The following is a 21,646-nucleotide window of genomic DNA, read 5'->3' as shown; positions in this document are numbered from 1 at the left end:
TGAGGGCTTAAATATACACTACCATTCAAAAGTATGGGGTCACCAATACAATTTTTTTCACACTTTTATTCATCAAAAGAGTTGCAAAATGAATATAAAATATAGTCATGACATTGACAAGATTAGAAAAAAGGATTTTTATTCAAAATAAGAATTTTGTCCTTTCCTCAAAGAACCATCATTAGCTTACATCATTGCACAAGGGTTTTCAAGGGTTTTCTAATCATCCAATAGTCTTCTAACATGATTAGCAAACACAATGTACCATTAGAACACTGGAAATGTGCCTCTATACACCTATGTACATATTCTATTAAAAACCAGACGAATAGTCGTTTACCACATTAACAATGTATAGAGTGTATTTCATTGAAAAAAAGAGCTTTTCCTTCAAAAATAAGGAAGAATTTCTAAGTGACCCCAAACTTTTCAACGGTAGTGTACACCATACAACAGTTATAACAAATATGTTTAGCCAAAATCTCATTTAACTATCTAAAATCATTTTTTTAATATTAAATTGATTTGATTTCATTTGGTATTTAACTCCATATTTGACAATGCAAAAAGAGAATCAACCACTTTGTCGCCAGCTCCTTCTTCTTGAGTTCCCCCTCTCCTCCAGAACACCCCTCTTTTCCCTTTAACACATGGGAGTGGGTTCAAGCCAGAACACTTGGATTGTTTACACAGTGAGCTGATGAAGAGATATTCAGTGGATTTCGACACATTCCTGCTTTGTGCTTGTTCCTGGAAGCAGCCAAAGAAAAATCGCTCATTTCTCAACATCGCTAACAGCAGCAGCAGCAGCAGCAGCTGGTCATTGTGGTGACCGCCTCCACGCAGACACCCATTAGTTAGATTACGCTCTGTTTTATCACATGTCGATAGGCCATGATGTGCTGGTGTGACTTCATCCGTGAAGCCTTGACGGTAGTTAAAGGAAAAATAGGTTCTGGATGAAGCAATGAAGAATGTCCTTCTGATGGTACAAATAAGGACTGAATTAAGGTTGAACTGTTTTGTAAATATGTCAGTCTGTTGATAATGAGGCTAATCTAATTCCCCTTTGTGTATGTTTCAGATATTGACGAGTGCTCCCAGTCGCCTGAGATCTGTACATTTGGAACCTGCTCCAACACTGAGGGAAGCTTCATCTGCTTGTGTCCTGAAGGTTTCCAGCTCTCTGCTTCCGGACGCAGATGTTTAGGTAATTGTGTCGTGTCTGTACGTGTGTGTGTGTGTGTGTGTGTGTACGTGTACATACATTTATGTGAGAACCACAAAACTCATAACCCACAGGAAGTGAGGACATGGTGAAAGTGAGGACAAGTTGGCTGCGTCTCACTTTCTGTGACCACCGTAAAAGGACTTTTTATGTTTATTTTAAGACTTGGTTTTAGGGTTAGGGTTGGAATTAACCCATTTTATCCTTGTGGAAACATTTTGTCTTGGCCCCACACCTTTAAAGAGCTTTTTAGTGTTAGGGTTAGGGTTAGGCACTGAGTTGTGTTGGTTAAGGTTAAGGTAAGGGGCTAGGGAATGCATTATGCCCATGATGGGTCCTCACTAAGATATAAAAACAAGTTTCTGTGTGTGCCTGAGTGGCTGTAAGGTCATATTCACACGGAAACTTTCCCTTTTTTACGACCTTTTTCCTCCAAAAGACTCTTAAACATACAGTATATGCCAAGTATATGCAGTACATGCCAGGCCTGTGTGTGGCGCTGTAACTCTGCCACGGATACGCAAGAAGAAGCTGACGATGGAGAAGATGTCAGCGAATGTAAGCGCGAGTGCAAGAGAGCGGTGGAGCTATGACATCATGGGAACAAGCAAGGGTGTCGTCTTGAGGTTTTCTTTTCAATCCCAATTTTCAAACTTCTCTACGTTTTAGGTTTCCCAGAATGTTGGTTCCGCGTGGGTAAAAATCTGACTGCGGATTCTCTTAAATTCAGGTCCTGAATCAGTTTTGTGCATCAAACAGTGTGTGTGTGGACAACACAGCAGTCAGTGGTGTCAGACTGTCCCATGATAGCACTCTGTGTTCAGGGTGGTTCTCCTGAGGCAACAAGACCAAGTGTAGCTCTGAACAAATCACTTTTCCATTCCCTGACTTGTATGTGTGTTTATGTATATACATGATGTGTGTGTGTCTCTAGCTTGGGTGGATGCATGCTGAGGGTTAGGGTGTTCCCCCCCTTCCAAACACTGAAGCGATGATGTCATGGCCTCAGTGTGAGGCAGTGGACTGTTTGGGCTTCACTTTTCTCCCCTGGTGTCAGAAGATCCCTGAGGGTCGGGGGGATAAACAGGAGGTGGAGAGCGATCAACTCGGGCAATAAAAGAGAGTTTTTTAAGAAAAATATTAACCCTGTCCCACTGAGAAAGGACTTGTTTTTTTCAAAATATTTTCCCCACTCCTTTAGTATTAGGAGCAGTATCTTTTGTCTTGTCACATTTCTAAGAACCTGATCTTGAGTCCTATCTCTATTAAAGTTTTCAGGATCGTGGCTCTTGGTCCTGAGCTTCTATCACCAGATGAGCTCAAGCAGATACATTCAGTTACTATGTGACAGATGAGCCAAAGCAATCCCTCCATCTTTGAACAGCTTTACTTGCACTGGCACTGACACAGGCCTAGTTGTGTTCTAAGGATGAGCATTGCAAGCAAAAATGCTCTTCATCGGATTATCCGACAAATAATGTTAATTAATAATACGTTTAATTGAAGCAGTGCTTTTAAAGGGTGCAGAATACACTTCAGGGAAGAAATGCACACACTTTCATACGCAGATAAAATGTCAAGGCTCATTAATATCATTAATATATAATAATATTTTATGTCCATCTCAGTTTAGAAGAACAGCTAATCAGACTTTCTCCATCTTAACTGACATGTGATTGGTCAGTTTGTCTTGTCACGTACTTCACACAGAGGACATATGCAAAATCAAATTTTTATTCATTTTAATCCTTATATTTGGGAGTGTGGAGGTCCTATGAGTAGGCAAAGTGTGAATAAAGATGACTCACTCATGTTTTTGTGGTCCTCCTCAGTCTAAGTACAGGAAATAAAACACTCGATGTTGACTTCCACACTCATTGTGACGTCAGACTGACACATTTCTTTCGAAATTGTTGTCTCACAGAGCTCCACTTTGTCTCTAAAAAACACAAGAGTGCAGGCGAGGGCAACAGTATCCTGAAGAGCAGAAGTCTGTGAAGTGTTCTATTCTTGGCTGCACAGTGCAGCACAGAGTTCTACACAAACTTCCAGCCTCAGAGGATTTACGTGTCCAGTGGATACATTTTATATATGACGGCAATGTGCCGGCTAGAGACGGCAAATGATGGCTTTTCCAAATGCTAACTGCTGTTAGCTGCTGGAGCCACAGACACTCAAAACAGAGCGTTCTGAACAGGGCTGTTTTGTCAGAGTGATTGAACTGATGTGGTGCTTCATCTTTAAGGTATTTTGACCAAAGCATGTCACAGACATGTTCATTAGGACACCAGGGAACTAGGTCAACTTGTAGAAATAGGGTATAATGTGGATCCTTTAAAAGTTGTCTTTGTTTAACAGGAGCCACAGTTGTATTCTCAACACAGAGACATGGTGTTGTTTGTGTATCAGGCTGTAGCTGCAAAACAGCCCCAAGTGCATTGAATTATGTGTCTTCTTTAGTCGTTTTTGAGTGTAAAAAAAGGGACTTTTTCCTCTGAAAAATTCCACTCGTAACAGTGTTTGTGCTGCATACCAGCTCCATTGCATTTACAAGAAGGTGGTTATCACTGGTGCCTCACAGCCAGAAGGTTTTTTCGGTTTGTGTGGCTTTTCCTCCTCGTATGCTTTGTACTCCGGTCCAAAGACATATGCAGATTGGGGTTTGGTTTAATTGGAGGTCTCTAAATTGCCCATAGGCATGTGAGCATGAATGCTTGTTTGTCTCTTGTGTGTTGGCCCTGTGATTGGCTGCTGATCTGACCAGGGTGTAGTCTGCTGCTTCTCACTCAGTGTCTGCTGGGCTTGGCTGCAGCCAATCACAAGTCCGGTCTAAGAGGAGCGATGAATGAGTGAAGCTTTATAAGAAAACAAATTACAAGCCACATTTGGCCGTGACAACGCTCTTTAGTAACAGTGACACACAAAAGTCAACAGGAAATAAGACAGAGAGTATATACGGTAGATGATCTGTCCACAGCTGGAATTACACTTTGGCAATATTTCACATTTGTTATTAAGAAATTGGAAAATACTAGAGCGTCCAACTATCGATTATCTATTTGTTTAATCCATAAAATGTCAGAAAAAGGTTGGAAAATGTTGATCTATTTCCGGGCCCACGGTTGGTGTAGTGGTTAGCACTCTTGCAGCAAGAAGACCCGGGTTCCTGGGTACGAGCCCCGTTTGGAACATCTTCGGAACAAGAGCCTTTCTGCATGGAGTTTGCATGTTCTCCTCGTGTGTGCGTGGGTTTCCTCCGGGTTCTCCGGCTTCCTCCCACAGTCCAAAAACATGCGATATGGGGATTAGGTGAATTGGTCACTCTAAATTGACCATAGGTGTGAGTGTGTGAGTGAATGGTTGTTTGTCTCTATATGTGGCCCTGTGATGGACTGGCGAACTGTCCAGGGTGTACCCCGCCTATCGCCCAATGTCTGCTGAGATAGGCACAGCACCCCCCGCGACCCTCTGGTGGAGGATAAAGCGGTAGATAATGGATGGATGGATGGATGTTTCCCAAACCTCGAAATGATGATGTTGTCAAATTATTTCTTTGTCAAACCAGAAAATATTCATTTCATTACAAAAGCTGAAAAATCAAATATCGATGATCAATGTAGCTGACAATGAATTTAGTCAAAGATTATATTATTATATTAAAATATTGTATTTAGTGGCCGACCAGTATGGGTTTTTCTAAGGTTGATCAGGTTTTTCTAGAAAATCTGTGACATTTGGTGCAGATTTTTATTTATTTTTGTTTTCTTTATTTCTTCTATTTGGTCAAATATAACAGCTTAATAATAACAAGTAATACAAAAATGTCTTATTCATTTCAATAAATATTCACTTAACAACACTTAACACTCACATATTTTAGGTAAAAAATGCACAAACTAAATCATATGTGCATGAAACAGGTCATCATACAAACTAAATAACTAGCAAATGATGTAAGTTTTGTATTTTAAAAAAGTTTGTAGTTCATTTTAGAGAAAGAATTTACAAAATGTTTAATTGGTCGACCTCTACATTACATATAGACATATTATTTCATATAAATACATATGTCATTATTATATCTAGTATAAGTGTCTGTCACTGATTCAAATAAATCACACAGCGTTGCCGTTTCAGTTTAGCTTCATATCTGAACAAATCACTTTTCCATTCCCTGACTTGTATGTGTGTTTATGTATAAACATGATGTGTGTGTGTCTCTAGCTTGGGTGGATGCATGCTGAGCTCTCTGTGAGGGTGTTCACCCCCCTCCAAACACTGGCATATCTGTTTCAGTTAGTAACTGCAAAGTAAGAATGACATCTGCACGTGCAGATGCACATGTGAATCCACTCACAAACACACTCTCACACACACACACACACACACACACACACACACACACACACACACACACACACACACACACACACACACACACACACACACACACACACACACACACACACACACACACTCACACACACACACACACACACACACACACACACACACACACACACACTTGCATAACAGCTGTGCAAAAAGCACCATAAATCTCTTTTGAGCAAAGGCTGACAAATCAGTTTCATGGAGGAAAAAGTAACATGACGCTTTGTGACGTTCGGCTCCTCACTGCACCCTGTGTTTGTGCATGTGATCCTTTGTCTCAGAACCAGGTGTGTGTGCGTGTGTGTGTGTGTGTGTGTGTGTGCGTGTGTGCGTGTGTGCATGTGTGCGTGTGTGTGTGTGATATATGGTGGTAAGAAAGCTTATTTGTGTTGAGTTTGGTGAAGGCCAGTGCAAACTTAAGAGCACAACCATATGCTTCTTATTACAAGTGCCTGCGTCGTTCAGGAGGAATAAGAGTCTTCAGAAGCAGAGAGAGAGAGAATGGAAAAGACGAGTCAGTGCATCTACTGTAGATTCTCCACCAATTTAATTTAAAACTGTCTTACTATTGTAGTTTTGTTCAATTTCCTGTATCTACAGATAAAAAAATCTAATCTGTCCTGTTATTGTGGATATAACTGTAGTATAATAACTTCATATTTCACTACAGTTATATTACAGTTATATTGAGTGTTGATGTTTTTCAAAACAGATTCAAGACCTAGTTTTTTTAGTCTGTGGAACATCTGTCTTGTTTTCTTGTTTTTTGCTTGTACTGTTTATTCCAAATATGCAAATGCAGCACAAATGGCTTCCCGATTACTACTAAACTAATTCTTTGCACAACAACATAATATAGAAATGAAATTGAGGAGTCTTCATAAAAGACATAGAAGAAGGATAGCTTGTTAGCTTGTTAGCTTGTTAGCTTGTTAGCCACCCATTTGTCTAAATGATCCCTTTATTTATATATTTTCATCTGTTTAACTATTTGATGTGATTTCCAGCTATCCCTTTATTTATTTATTTTATTTATCCTTGATTTTTAACTTATTATAATTCAGCTTTTCTTTACTCAATATTCTGCTGAACTGTCTTTCTTGTGTTTCCTCTGCTTTTCTTTTTTCTGTTTTGTTTTGTTTTTTCGTTCTGGCCTTTGTATGTATGAGTAAAATGTGTTTCTTGTATGTATTACTGTGTGTGTGTTGGGGAGTGGAAGTGCTATACAGATAAAGTACCTCTGATTTATTTATTTATATATTATTTTATATATTTATATATTTACAGTAGGGTTAAGAATGGGCCTGTTTAAGAACATGCCCATTCTTAATACTGAGTGATATTGAATATGGAGGGTGTTCAATATCACTCACTAACTATTGGAAACGTGAAGAGTTTTTTGCACAGAGTATTGAATAAATGTTACACCAATAAAACATAAAAACTTGATAATATACAACTACAATGTAGTAAAACTATTTCAACATGGTTGTTGTTTTTCTGACGTTTACATACACGTTTGACTGCTGATCTCCTGATATTGTCGTGCACAAGCATCTCTAGGGTTTACAAACGTGGTCTGAAAGAGTTCACAGGTCAGACAGTCTGCTTGACCTTGTGTGTAGAGTTGCTGTTTTGTGCTTGGATGATGTTAGTGGCTAGTTAGTGAAACAGTGTGTGTGTATGTGTGTTTCCTTTAGATATCCGCGTGAACTACTGCTACACCAAGTTTGATAATGGCCGCTGCCTTGCTCCAAAGCCTCAGAATACCTCCAAGGGAGCGTGCTGCTGCACTGGAATGCCAGGTCAAGGCTGGGGAGACCCCTGTGAGATCTGCCCCAGCAAAGGAGAAGGTACGGACTCATCCTCTCACATACAGTGTGTACGGAAACACACACAAAAATGATTGATCTAATGTTTGAACATTTCATGCTTTCAGTGGGTTATCGTCATCTCTGCCCCAATGAGGGCTATCTGCAGGGGATAGATGAAAACCCTAAAGGTATGTGTGTGTGAAACTGCTTTCAGATAAAGCATTGAAGTACAGGAATTTAACCAGTTAATTGAGGTTTTGCATTTCTGTCTGGACACAAAACAATAGAAGATATATGGATATGTATTAAAACGTATTATACTGTGATATATATTAGTATTTTATGCATAATGTAGCAACTAGTGTAGCAATTTTTGTAACATCTAATCTGTCGGTGTCTAATTTCACCATTATAGCACTAATAAAGGATTATTTTATCTTATCATATTTTTTATTTAAAGGTGCCATTTGTAAAAATGTGGCCAAAAACGGTTACTACACTCAAATTCAAAATACAGAGGTCTTTTAGGTTTCGTTTAATTTCCATTGTAGCTCAGACGTAACTGGCAACCCATGGTTGCTCGGTAGCTGAGACTCTACTGACTGCCATGATTGGTAGACGGCGGTAGGTGGCGCCACATGCCAAAACATAAACATGATTTGCCGTCCACAAATTTACATTACATAATGCACCTTTAATATAATTTGGAATTTCTAAATGATAAATTGATAAACTCCCACGACCCATCAGTGGGTCCCGACCCAGTCTAACCCTAACCCAGCATCTGTGTTGTAGTTTTGGAATGTAATTATCCTGTTGTTGATGTTTTCTATTCCAGATATCGACGAGTGTGTCAACGACCCTTGCATTAACGGTCAGTGCATCAACACAGACGGCTCTTTCCGCTGTGAATGTCCCATGGGATATCGACTGGATATCAGTGGAGTTCGATGCGAAGGTTTGTTTTCTCACGGCCGTGCTATTTCCGTGTGTCTCATCGACCTTTTAATATTTACATTTAAACACTACTATGATTATTTGAGGTCTTTTTTTGTAACTCTCTTCAACACAGACACAAACGAGTGTGAAATTGGAAATCCCTGTGGCAACGGAACATGCACCAACGTCATCGGAGGGTTCGAGTGTGCGTGCGATGACGGCTTTGAGCCTGGACCAATGATGACCTGTGAAGGTATGAACATTTCCTGTCATGATTAAACCTCAACAAAATAACTGTGCTTCACAATCATATTATCATAGGTGTAAAAATATGCTTTCATTATGTTTTTGTTAATAAAATCTAAATGAGCAAAACTTTCAAAATCTGCACAGCTGCTACAAAATAGTCTAATGTCAGGAAAGTTACAAAAAAACACAACTTCCTGTATTTGAAGGGGGCGGGATTTATTTTATTAAAAGTTATTGGCAAAATGAAATGAATTGAATTTCTTATCCATCCAGCTGATGAAAAACTATTTCATTATAATTATAACAAATGATGTGCAAAATAGACTTTTGCATTGGCACAAAAAACTCAACTTTTGGACAAAAATATAAAACTTGAGTGACTTAGATGCATTTATCACGTTTCTAAGTCACATAAAATGCTGATAAATAGATGATTATTAGTCATTTCATTAGAAATAATGAGTCATTCTGATTTTTAAAAAAGAAAAAGAAAAATAAATTAATTAATTATGTACTGACTGTATGTTGATATTCTATACGCCAGTATATATTATCATATACAGCAGGGTTCTCTAACTCACAGTGAACTACATTTGTACAATATCAATTTAATGTTTTGTATGTACATATTCCATTAAAAACCAGACGTTTGCAGCTAGAATAGTCGTTTACCACATTAACAATGTATAGAGTGTATTTATGATTCATTTAATGTTATATTCATTGAAAAAAGTGGTTTTCCTTCAAAAATAAGGACATTTCTAAGTGACCACAGACTTTGAACGGTAGTGTAAATCAAAACAAAGATTACTTTACTTTGAAATGGTGTGCAATATCGTAGTTTCAAATCACTGAACAGTTATTTTTTCCCACCCTGTTGGACTACTTTCACTTGACCACCTCAGGTCATTGACTGTGGGGCCTCTGCTTTATAGCCACATCACTATATGTAACATTGTACTCTTCTTTTCCAGACATCAACGAGTGTGCCCAGAACCCTCTGCTGTGCGCCTTCCGCTGTGTCAACGTGGTCGGCTCGTACGAGTGCAAATGTCCAACGGGCTACGTCCTGCGCGAGGACAAGAGGATGTGCAAAGGTGCCACAGCTAAAAAAAAAAAAAATGACTCACTCAGACACTCTGAGACATTTTTTCCCCAAGTCATGGACCATTTACTGGGAAGTGTTGGTCATAAATAAACTGAAGTTCCTCGTAGAGAGACTCTCTGGCCCCATCCTCAATGTTACATAACACACTGCCTCTGTGAGACACTCAAGGGTTCTCCGTCTGGCACGAACTTTAAACACTCTCTGTAAACCTTAACAGGCTGACTCACTATTTACACCTCCGCACTCACAGATAATAGTGTGGGTGCCATGGCAACGGATGTATTTGGAGGGAAGCGCCGAGACAGGCGGGACATGTCAGTGTCTATAGCTTCACTGTTTACATCTGAGCTCCAAACAGACCAGCAGCTCTCCCACTACATGGACATTAGCACTCAGCGATGCACTCTGTGGTCAGATTAAACTGTGCGGCTGCCGCGTACACGAGCGCTTGCGTTACATCACTATCTGCGGCACTAGAGCTGCAACTAACGATTACTTTCATAATTGGTTAATCTGTCAATTATTTTCTCAATTAATCGATTAATCGTTTGCTCTATAAAATGTCAGAAAATGTTAAAAACATGATCATAAAACAACCAGAAATCTTGTTTTAATAATGAAAAATAGCTTCAAACCGATGAATCGATTTTCAAAATAGTTGACGATTCATTTAGTAATCAATAAATAATCAATTCATCAACCTCTTACACACAGTGTGCCGTTTGTCTTTCCAGATCAGAATGAGTGTGAGGACGGCATCGACGACTGTGCCGGCAGAGGCATGACCTGCAAGAATCTGATCGGCACATACATGTGCATCTGTTCCCCTGGATACACTCGTCTGCCCAGTGGAGAGGGTTGCATGGGTAAGAGTTTATAGACTGTGTCAAATCATAAACCCTTATTCCTTCATGTTGTTTCTTTACTTTTCATCCACTTTTGTGCAACACAAACTTTATTGTCCTGGTTACGAGTCAGTGTTAGCTCATACACTGTCAACAGCTGTGACAGAAAGGCAACGGCATTGTGTTCATGTGTCATAATAGACCATGATTGATTCTGTGTGAAACCTATTTTCTTCTTTGTTTTCTGGAAACGGGATAATGCAATTACTTGTATTCATAAATTAAGTTGTCATTTTTTTTTTCTTTCCATGAAAACACACTGTCCCGATGGCCAAGAGAATAACAAGAGTGACAGCGAGTATTTACAGGGGACCAGCGTAAACACATTACACTCACTCTTATATATCAGTTTTTAAAATTGTAATGACAAGTTTTTAGGAGAAAAGAAAACTGTCTACTTTGATGTTAATGAAATTTGGAGGTTGAATGTTTGTGCTCTGAATATTTGCATGGAACAGTAGCAATCACAACCCCATAAATAAATAAACTAGAAAAGCACTCGGACCTCAGCCAAGGCAGCTCAGCCTCCATATAATAACGATAGAAATAGTGATGTCGTCTACGGGACACGCCCAAAATTCAATCACTTGTTCCTGGTCCCATTGCGGACATTTCCTGCAAATTTCACCCAAATCTGTCTGTGACTTTTTGAGTTATGTTGCTAACAGACAAACAGACAGACAGACAACATACAACAAATTCTTGCAAAAACATCAATAAACGAGTCCTTTGTCAGTCCCACAGGGAAAAATCCTTCTCTGCATTTAACTCATCCTCTACTTGAAACCTTCCTGGACTTAGGAGCAGTGGGCAGACACTTGTCCACTTGGCCATGGGCTTCCATTTGTTGGATGAATTACAAAAACAACAACAACAACAAAAAATTTTGTAGTCTTAAAAAAAGGCTTTTATATGTAGATTAACTTTACAGAGACCGCCATCTTGTGCCGCCATGTTTTTACATCAGCCCACAATGGACAAACCAGTAAAAGAGCACATTTCACATATTAAAGCAGAAGCCTTGGTATGCCAAGGCCACCGTAGTTTCCTGTTGGAGTGAGACCTCCCTTTGTTACAATCTGCGTGTTAGCACTGAAAAAAGGAAATTAGGTATAATCAGAAACATTTGACTTAACCATAAATACAGATGTTTGTTGGCGAACAGCTTCCACAAGAATGTGGAATTTGACTTTTACATGAACTAATCCTAATTCCTGTGTAACAAATATTATATGACTAATGATCATATGTGTGTGTTTATGTTTCAGATCTGAACGAGTGCACGGCCAAACCAGGTGTGTGTAAGAACGGCCGCTGTGAGAACACAGTAGGAAGCTTCCGCTGCAGATGTGACCAAGGTTTCCTTGCCAACCCCACACAGACTGAATGTATTGGTACGTACCATATACTGTATATCGATATATCCCAGCATTACTGTGGGTTTTTCTACTATTTCTATCTGTTTTTCAACGAAGTCCAGAGATGAAGGAAACAAGACCACCTTTATTATCATTTCACATTTATTATTTGAAAACTGACATTTGTTATGAGCTCCATTTCATATAATACTACACTCCATGGTAGTGTAAAGGACATCTATATTATTACACATAAGTATCACAAGAATGAATACCATTTTTGATTGTTACTGCGATTGTGTGATATTAAAAACGCTCACTGAAGAGCCACCAACTGCACATTGAATCACAGCTGCTGCTGTTCCCTTCACTGTGCAGCTCCAATTAAGTTTCTTGGATTCCGTTTGGACAAGTAACACTTCATTAAATGTTCCATAAACAGAAGACACCACTGTATGATTTGCTTTTCTCTCTGTTATGTGTGTGTGAGAGAAAACTAGGTCATACACTTCAGGGTCTAAGAAATCGCAGACTGTTTTGGTAATTACTCATCAATTAATCAGCAGGGTGCGACAGATAGAAGTGGAAGTGGAATTTAAACTTGGTGGTGAAACACATCATTTTAATCACAGTGGAAATTACCCATTCAGTGACAGTCTTGTTACAAAACAGGGTCTTTCATTGTTAAGATAGGAGAAGAAGGAAATCCTTTAGAAAACACCCTCCCTTTGCTAAATATACTCCTTTATAGACATGATGTGCTGAACTGGGTGAGAAAAGCTCTTTGTAAGTCCTGAGTCTATCTGCCTTCTCACAGACAGTTGTGATAGAACAGTTATCTGCTAACGTCTGGACCTGTCTGGGTGGTTTGGTTCGGTCTGGTCTACTTTCCTTTCCTCCTCCTCTCTTGTGTCATACTAACCCTGTGGTCTCTGTGTATCTCACCCTCCAGATAACAGGGAAGGCTTCTGTTTCACTGAGGTTCTGACCACTCTGTGTCAGATGAGCTCCAGTAACCGGAACATGGTGACCAAGTCAGAGTGTTGCTGTTATGGAGGCAGAGGCTGGGGCACCAACTGTGAGCTCTGCCCCCTTCCTGGGACAACACAGTATAAGAGGATGTGCCCTCTGGGACCTGGTTACACCACTGATGGCAGAGGTAACTCACTACAGAAGACACTTGAGTATATGGTGCAGTCCATTTATAGTTGGAACTCGGAATTTCTGAGGTCATGGCGCACAGGAAATCATAACATCATAAACCCAAGATGGCTGCCACCTTACAGAACCTTTATTGCGCTTTTATAGAACTGCAACAAATGAACTAACAACCACATTTGTTAAATTTTAAATTTGTTAATATCAAGTACTCTGTTTCGAAACTTTTGAAATTAATTGTACATGGTTGGTGAAAATGAGAGTTACTGGAACCAAAATGGATGTGATAAAGAAACATTTTTAATGTCTGTAAAGTCGTGTTAACTGACCTCAGTCAGGTCATCATCACTCTTATATCTGGGCCTGTTTCGAGCCATTTGAGTCACTGACGTCTCTCAGCGTTTACTGTCCATTCACCAAAATTTACATCGTGCAAGGACAGACATTCAAGGAGCAGAGTGGGAGTGAAATGGGGGAATAATTTCCCCTTTTATAAGTCAGTGACCCATCAAGATGATGTGATTCTCTGTAAGTTAACATTCTGTGTGTGTACTACAAAGATTGGAAACTATCCAGATTAGCTGGTGATGAAACTGTAGCAGCTGTTATGCTTCATAAAATGTGTCAGCAGTAATGAGTACACAGACAGGAAACCACTGTGTGTGTGTGTGTTTGTAGTTGTAAAAGTAATTAATTGTTGTTTTTGGCTGATAATGTTGATGAAGGTTGTGTTTGCTGAACAATGTTTCCATAATGTTGTGAGGAAATCTTTGTGGAGATAAAATAAACACCCTTGTTTTTTGACCAGATATCGACGAGTGCCGCGTCATGGGGAACTTGTGCAAGAACGGTCAGTGTATCAACGCTTTGGGCTCCTACAGCTGCACCTGCAAGCCGGGCTACACCACTGACATCACCGCCACGCTGTGTGTGGGTAAGGCATAACTTCACCACCAGCGCTCTTAACTTTACTAAGTATTTTCCGACCATGCATGACCTTCCGTTCTCATTCCTGACTGAAGCGTTGTGGGTGGACTGCCCACACACTGTGTCTGTCTATCTAATCGTCTCTCCCCCTTTATGGAATTTCAGGCTACGAGATCAAACTCACTCTTTTTTCTCTCACCCTCACCCCCGTCCCTCACTCTGTAGATGTGGACGAGTGCATACAGGCACCAAAGCCGTGTAACTTCATCTGTAAGAACACAGAGGGAGGATACCTCTGCTCCTGCCCCCGTGGTTACATTCTACAGGAGGATGGAAAGAGCTGCAAAGGTGACACTGAATCTCCAATCTCTAACTATTGTGTGACAGAGAGAAATTGTGTTTATAACTGGGTGTGTAAGTGAAAAATACTTGGTCCAGTAGCTCCTATGGAGCAGCTGCATTAGGAATAAGATTGTTTTACTATGATACCTCCTTATTGCAGACTTATCATACTATTAAGCGAGTCACTGTACTGCCATATCAGTTCTACTTTATGTCAAGCAAAAGTGCTGATTTTTGTCAATATCTGCCAATTTTTCTTGGAGGATTTTATTCGATTTCCATGGTTTACAAACCACTGTGTAAACACCCTCAAGGATTGAGGGTCTCACTCCGGTCTCATTTATTGGTGAACATTTACATTTAAGCATTTAGCATTTAGCTTTTATCCGAAGCGACTTACAAAAGAGGAATAAACTGCATAAAACAAAGTAGTCTTGGAAAGAACTCCACTAGATCAGACCAGTGGACTGATCGAGGGTGAGAGTGCAGAGGTGGATCCAAGTGCAGAAGGAGATAGTGCTAGGACAGAAGATGCTCTTGAAAGAGCTGGGTCTTCAAGAGCTTCTTGAAGATAGACAGGGACACACCCCTGTTCTGGCAGGGCTTGGTAGGTCCACCTACCAAGCCTACCTGGTGTCATTCCACCAGTGTGGAATGACACATGAAAAGAGTCTGGATTGTCTTGAGCGGGGTGTTGGAGCGGCCAGAAGACAATCCTTCGTAGTCGAGGGGTAACACAAGCCTTTAGGAGAGCATTTAAGTAGGTGGGAGCAGACCCATGGGACACCCATGGGTGTGTGTGTGTGTTTATCAGGTTTGTTTGTTTTTTTCTAAACAAAGTGCTCAGTCTTTCCTCATCTTTATTTACCATCGCTTAGCCCCCCACCCCCTCCCCACCCGAACAGTTCCCCTCCGTGTTTCCGGTGTCTGCTTCGTTTGCAGTTCATTTGTAGGTCAGTGACTGTACAAGGACTGGAATTTGACTCGGAAAAGAGCAGCGACCATACACTTGTACATACACTGCTGCAAGCCCAGTATTCAGGGTCCCCATGGTCATTGAAATCCTTGAAGGCCCTAAATTGACATGGGTCATTGAAAACGCTTGAATTTTGTGCAAGAAAGAAGTTGATATTAAGGTAAATGTATATTGGTTGATGTGCGTAGACTAACCCTACGCAGAACAAATGTCGAGTCGTAATTCCTAGTGGTGTTGTGGACACTGTCCACTGTTTCTCTGCTGTTGACATGAGATTCTGTGCAGAACAATGCGTGAGTAATGTTAAGCAAGAGAGAGCAAATGTCGTGATGCCTGGAAAATCTCTGTCTCAGCAAAGACAATTACAAAGACTGACTTTGACCAAAGAAAGACAATCACATTGTTCAGATGTTACCGTGGGAGCCCTCGCCCCACGCAACAGAAATTTCATGTTGTTCTGTTTACGTTAAAGCTTTCAAAAAGTGTAATTTTAAAGTAGTTTTCCTGCCATTTTAACTTCAACTTTGATGGAGCGCTGAGGCCACACCTTTGACATGGAGACAATCCTTTGACAACCAGCTCAAACGTGCTAGGATGAGTTTGATCAAATGTGTAGACTAGACATTTTTGTTTTTCTAAAATTGCCGACTTCTGGGTCGGCGGAGCTAATGGAAGGACTTTGGAAATTTGGAATCATGATTTCAACAAGTGTACCAAGTTATGTGCGACTTAGACACGATAAAAAAATCCAAAATTTAGCAATAACACAATTTTGGCCACTTTCTCTTTCATCAAACATTCATAAAAAAATATGCACGAGAAACTATGGAATAAGCCTGAAACACTCACCAAATTTTGTCTTGATCTGATGACATTATTCTGATCATGACCTGACTTCTGGGGGCGCTATAGAGCCCTGGGGCTACACTATCGCATTTTTCATCAACCCTACCCTCCATACTAACCCCCTCAAAAATGAGAACAATGTCGGAGAAAAATAATATTCTCAACAGAAACAACAGATTCCTCACACTTCGTAATAATACTTTTGTTCATATAAAAAGTTTCAGCCAGAAGTGTGTATATAAAGATGTTTTTAAAAACACCCAGAGTAACAGGCAGAAGCCTAGAGGTGTTTTTAGCTTCTTGTGGATGTGGGCGTGGTTGGCACTCAGCAGCATGAGACAGTGGAGATGCAGGTGTGTGGAGGTGGTTCATTAAAGCAGCTGCAGGTGAGATAATTACCACAGCTGCTGCTGCTGCTTTGTAATTATGCTCTGTCTTTATAAGCAGCAGCAGGATGAACCTCAGTGGTTTGACACAAGTTGAAGCCAGGCCATGATGTGATGTGACACATGAACCATAGAGGCCATGACACTGCTGTGCTGTTCAACTTCAATGTTTATATGTGTGTGTGCAGAAATTGTATTAAAGTTTATTCAGCTGTGAGCAGCTATTTTTGTCTGCAATGTGTGTGTGTGTGTGTGTGTGTCGAGTGAACCCACAGCGTTGGCAAGTGTCAGCTACGCTGCTTCTTAAAAATATCAACATGTGAGCTTGCATGTTGGAGTGTTTAAAGCTGCAGTGTGTAATGTTTTCAATATAAGGAAGTGTCCATTACATTCAAGCCTATGGAAGGAAGGAAGACAGGAAAGTGAAACAGCAGCAAATTTTAGGTTAAGGAATGATTCCCCGAAACTCTGAAACATGAGTAAAGTGAAACAGGAACTTTAGGTTAAGGAAATAACCCTGGTTCTATGAAACACGAGTAAGGTGAAACAGGAACTTTAGGTTAAGGAAATAACCCTGGTTCTCTGAAACATGAGTAAGGTGAAACAGGAACTTTAGGTTAAGGAAAGTACCCTGGTTCTCTGAAACACGAGTAAAGTGAAACAGGAACTTTAGGTTAAGGAAATGACCCTGGTTCTCTGAAACACGAGTAAGGTGAAACATGAACTTTAGGTTAAGGAAATGACCCTGGTTCTTTGAAACACGAGTGAGGTCGTGAGATACTGAAACGACTGTGGAACGAGGATGGAATATGAACCTAGAGGAGTGAAGCCTGTAGCCTGGATTGGGTTTAGCGATATTAGCAGTGTTTTGGTGGTAGATATTACATACTGGAGCTTTAAAATCCCAGATTAAAGCTAATAAAGACAAACAGCCAACCTTTGATCAGCAGTGAAACTATGGCACTAAGTGACCAGTATTTGAATGAACTGTAATTTCAAAGTGTTGTCAACAATACTCAATATTACTGAGTATTGGTATGAAGTATAACATTCATTGCATTAACCACCACGCTGTTGAAGTGTTTCCTATACATTTACTTTTCCATATTGTGCAACTTCTCTCCACCTCAGATTTGGACGAATGTTCGACCAAACAACACAACTGTCAGTTCTTGTGCGTCAACACCATCGGTGGCTTCACGTGCAAGTGTCCTCCTGGCTTCACACAGCATCACACGGCCTGCATTGGTAAATACAAAACGTGCAAGTGATTGATACAGTGCACACCCAAGTATTTTGTAATTATCTGGGCCATCTGTGTTTTCTCCCAAAAGCCATGTGCTACATGCCCTGATGAGCTCAGGCGTTTTGCTCCTTTCACAATGACTTCCAGTCCAAAAATCCTCTGAAGCATCGTGTTGTCTAACTTTGACTAAGGGCTCGTACACACGAGAACATGTTTTGGAGAATCTGCAAAAGTTTTGTGTCGTATCATTTTTTATTTATTATTTTTTTATCCGAGATAGAACAGATGTTTTGGGAACCTTAAAAATGCTATTTTTGGAAAACAGAAACCCCGACCTTTACATTGTCGACTATACAAAACGATATACAGCTCCGTGAAATGGACGAAGACATTTCTGGACAAGAATGCCGTGTTTATGGAAAAACCTTTTTAAGAACGAAAAGGGAAAAAGGTCATGAATGAGGCCTAACTCTCATCTCAGAGTTAATGGACTCCTGGTGATATCACCGTGATCTGACGAAGCCTGTGAGGTTGTCGTCATGGCAGCTTAGCAGTGCTTTGTTATGGAACATTGGAGTGTGACGACCACAACCTTTTTTTTGTTTTTCCAGACCGTGAAGCAGCAGCTTTTCATGATCTCACATCAAATCAGTGGCAAAGGAAACTTGTCCTGTTTGACAATAGGACATTTAGCCACAGGCAAATGTCACAGAGAAGGTGTAGAAGGTTTATAGGAGATAAGAGACATAAAACACAACAAACCTCAGTAACTACCACCCAACACTCTTGCAGGTGTATTCTAAGTCCTTGTTTCTATCAGCTCTTTAATGCTGCCACAGCATTGTGCCCCTGTTTTCCAGTATAATCATGTTTGGCTTCTGTTTTTCAGTCACACCGACTGATAATGATTCAGTCTTGTTTGAAGATTGCCGGGTATTAAAGTGGACAAGTCCCTCTTACGTAACTATAGTATGTCCCACATGTTGACGATTTTGTCCAAAGAGAGATCTAAAGCTGGAACTCTTAAATTAAAAGACATTTTCAGATCTCAATTAACTGTGAAAATCCTGGATTGCAGCGTTCGTCAGCTGACATCTAACAAATGACATCTCTCTCTCTCACCGCTTTGATCTCAGTCACTGTGGAGCTTCAGCTACGCAACTCATGTTTGGATTTGCATAGATTCCAATCACAACAGCCAAACATGCTCGTGTTGTTTGACAAAATAATCTGAGAGCAAGGCTCATTGACCGTGAGCGAGTGGACGCTGAGTTTAGATTATTTTGCCTCACTGATATTCTGTAAGGCTAAGAATTTAGCTTTCACACTCACAAATGTTTATGAATTCCTTGTACGATAACGTGAGACCTTGTGTTCCTCAAAAATTGCAGAGTATTGAAACCAAAACAAGTATTTCTACAAAGACAAATGTCCGCGCTCCAAAAAAAATGTACAGCACTGACCTCTAGTGTTTGAAACAGACACTGCAATCAAAGTTAAAAACAATGGAGAGCGTCTCCGAAACACAGAAGCTGCACTTATTACCCGATGTTACGTTTTGGTTTTATACACATTATCACATGATCTGGGGTCAACAGTACAAAAATAACTTTATAAAAACATTAAATATCTACAGGGAATGTGTATAAGAAGAGAGGCTTATCTGACCCTTAGCTGAAGCTCACATTCTTCTGGAGAGAGTTTATGGTCCATAAATGAGACATTTTTTTACAAAAGGTAAAGCCAGTATTTCAATTTAACTATTTTCCGCTCATGACAAATTCTCATTTTATCTCTTAATATACACCTTTTAACACTTCTGTTACCATCCTGTCGTCGCCAACTCCTGGACGTTTGTGATATCTGGAAAAGTACAGGAAAGCAGACAAATAGAGCTTAGTAGCCTAATTCCTAAACGGTTGAATCACTGCTTATCTTGGAAAAAGGACATTCTTTGACAATTCTACAGCCATAGAATCAGAACAAATCCAGAGAATATCCTGAATATCATGATGGTCATCAGAGAGTTTTAACCTCGCCTGAACTTTTCCCTTCTTTCCGCGCAGACAACAACGAATGTGCAAATGACCCCAACTTGTGCGGCTCCAACGGCGTCTGCCAGAACACTCCGGGGAGCTTCAGCTGCGACTGCCAGCGAGGATTCTCATTGGATCCCAACGCGCAATCCTGTGAAGGTCTGAAAACAAACGTCAGCGTCTGAGGGTTCAGTCGCTGGACAAACAGAGTCTCACTGTTGTCTCGTTTGTTCCCTCGACAGATATGGACGAGTGTGACGGTAACCACAGGTGTCAGCACGGCTGTCAGAACCTGGTGGGTGGATACAGGTGCAGCTGTCCACAAGGCTACCTGCAGCACTACCAGTGGAACCAGTGTGTGGGTGAGGAAAACCACTGCACCACTTTCTTTTTTATCAGCAAATATAAACATTCTTTCCTTTTGGGGCATCCTGGTGACTCAGTTGCCAAGGTATGTGTAATTCCGTCTCAGAGTTCTTGGCTAAAGTCCGACCTGGAAAGTTTTTAAAACAACTTCTCCACCCTTCACCTCTTTTCAGCCGCTCTTAAAATATAAACAGGGTCAACATGTTTTTTTTTTGCTCTGGAATTTGAACCCTTCAAAGCTGTTGCCCAAGACTTTACTGTGTTCATGAGAAAAGGAAACATTACTGTATATTAAAAATAACCGTACATACAGGGTTTCAGTTTTCAAAATGTTTGCAACAAAAACACAATTAGAGCTATTTTACTTTCATTTCTCTTGACTTTTGCTACATCAAGATGACTCTGTTTTCATGATGATGATGATGATGATAAGTCATCGACTGGCCTTTTTTGAGAGGCATAAACAAAAGCAGTTTAAAAATGTTGTTGTAGCTTAAAACTAAAATTTAAGACCAGCCATGACTCGACAAAAAAGCTCCTACTCCTAGCTAAAAAAGCTGCTCCTTTTGAAATGACGTCGTCTTCTGCAGTACTCAGTGTGTCCTTTTAACTGGAATGGCCTCTTTGTCGGTTTTCCTTCCCGTCCACCTTCCTGTGACCCAGATGAGAACGAGTGTTTGAACAGCCAGATCTGCGGGGGAGCGTCGTGTCACAACACCCTGGGAAGTTTCCGCTGCCTCTGCCCCACCGGCTTCAACTACGAGCAGACCAACGGCGGCTGCAGTGACGTCAACGAGTGCTCCACCACCCAGAACCCCTGCAAGTTCGGCTGCTCCAACACAGACGGCGGTTACCTCTGCGGATGTCCGTCTGGATACTTCCGTGCGGGACAAGGGTACGTCAGTGTGTGTGCGAAAGCTGTCTGTGGATGTTTTTGTGTGTCGGCTGACGGCTTTTGTCTTTGGTGCAGACACTGTGTCACAGGCCTTGGATTTACGGCTGGCAGCCCAAGCGAAGGACAGGGTGATGAGGAAGACGACGAAAATTCTCTGTCTCCCGAGGCCTGCTATGAATGTAAGATCAACGGATATCCCAAGAAAGGACGCCAGCGTCGCAGCACCAACTCTACACTGGAGGAACCTGTTGAAGACGTGCAGGTAATCAGTTTATCTCACGCTGTAGCTGCACCACAGCCATTTGTATATGTGTATTTGACTCAGGCCTAGTTCCAGACCACTTTTGTGGGCGGAGTCATCATAGCACGGCTGCATGAAACTGCTGCGACACACAGAAAGTAGTGGCTTATAAAGCAGTTATTTTTTGTTTAACTGAATCGTCCATCCATCCATTATCTACGGCTTTATCCTCCA

The 21,646-nt window shown here is 40.7% G+C and overlaps 1 protein-coding gene across 1 annotated transcript in view; it reads left to right on the top strand.

The window, feature by feature from the left end:
- fbn1 (fibrillin 1) overlaps positions 1 to 21,646 on the top strand; it is a gene marked incomplete at its 5' end in the record, with an annotated part of 87,432 nt that overhangs the window by 62,243 nt on the left and 3,543 nt on the right. Inside the window, 16 exons of the mRNA XM_083901266.1 lie at positions 1,085 to 1,210; positions 7,321 to 7,473; positions 7,560 to 7,622; positions 8,273 to 8,392; positions 8,507 to 8,626; positions 9,597 to 9,719; positions 10,465 to 10,596; positions 11,904 to 12,029; positions 12,946 to 13,152; positions 13,960 to 14,085; positions 14,304 to 14,426; positions 17,760 to 17,876; positions 19,941 to 20,069; positions 20,153 to 20,272; positions 20,940 to 21,171; positions 21,247 to 21,433. Coding sequence (XP_083757392.1) covers positions 1,085 to 1,210; positions 7,321 to 7,473; positions 7,560 to 7,622; positions 8,273 to 8,392; positions 8,507 to 8,626; positions 9,597 to 9,719; positions 10,465 to 10,596; positions 11,904 to 12,029; positions 12,946 to 13,152; positions 13,960 to 14,085; positions 14,304 to 14,426; positions 17,760 to 17,876; positions 19,941 to 20,069; positions 20,153 to 20,272; positions 20,940 to 21,171; positions 21,247 to 21,433 — 2,204 coding nt within the window. The remainder of the gene's footprint in view (positions 1 to 1,084; positions 1,211 to 7,320; positions 7,474 to 7,559; positions 7,623 to 8,272; positions 8,393 to 8,506; positions 8,627 to 9,596; positions 9,720 to 10,464; positions 10,597 to 11,903; positions 12,030 to 12,945; positions 13,153 to 13,959; positions 14,086 to 14,303; positions 14,427 to 17,759; positions 17,877 to 19,940; positions 20,070 to 20,152; positions 20,273 to 20,939; positions 21,172 to 21,246; positions 21,434 to 21,646) is intronic.

Source organism: Microchirus variegatus (genome assembly GCF_963457635.1).
Source record: "Microchirus variegatus genome assembly, chromosome: 14".
NCBI lineage: Eukaryota > Metazoa > Chordata > Actinopteri > Pleuronectiformes > Soleidae > Microchirus > Microchirus variegatus.
Note: the sequence above shows the minus strand (reverse complement) of the source record. Positions and strands in the feature narration are given on the sequence as shown.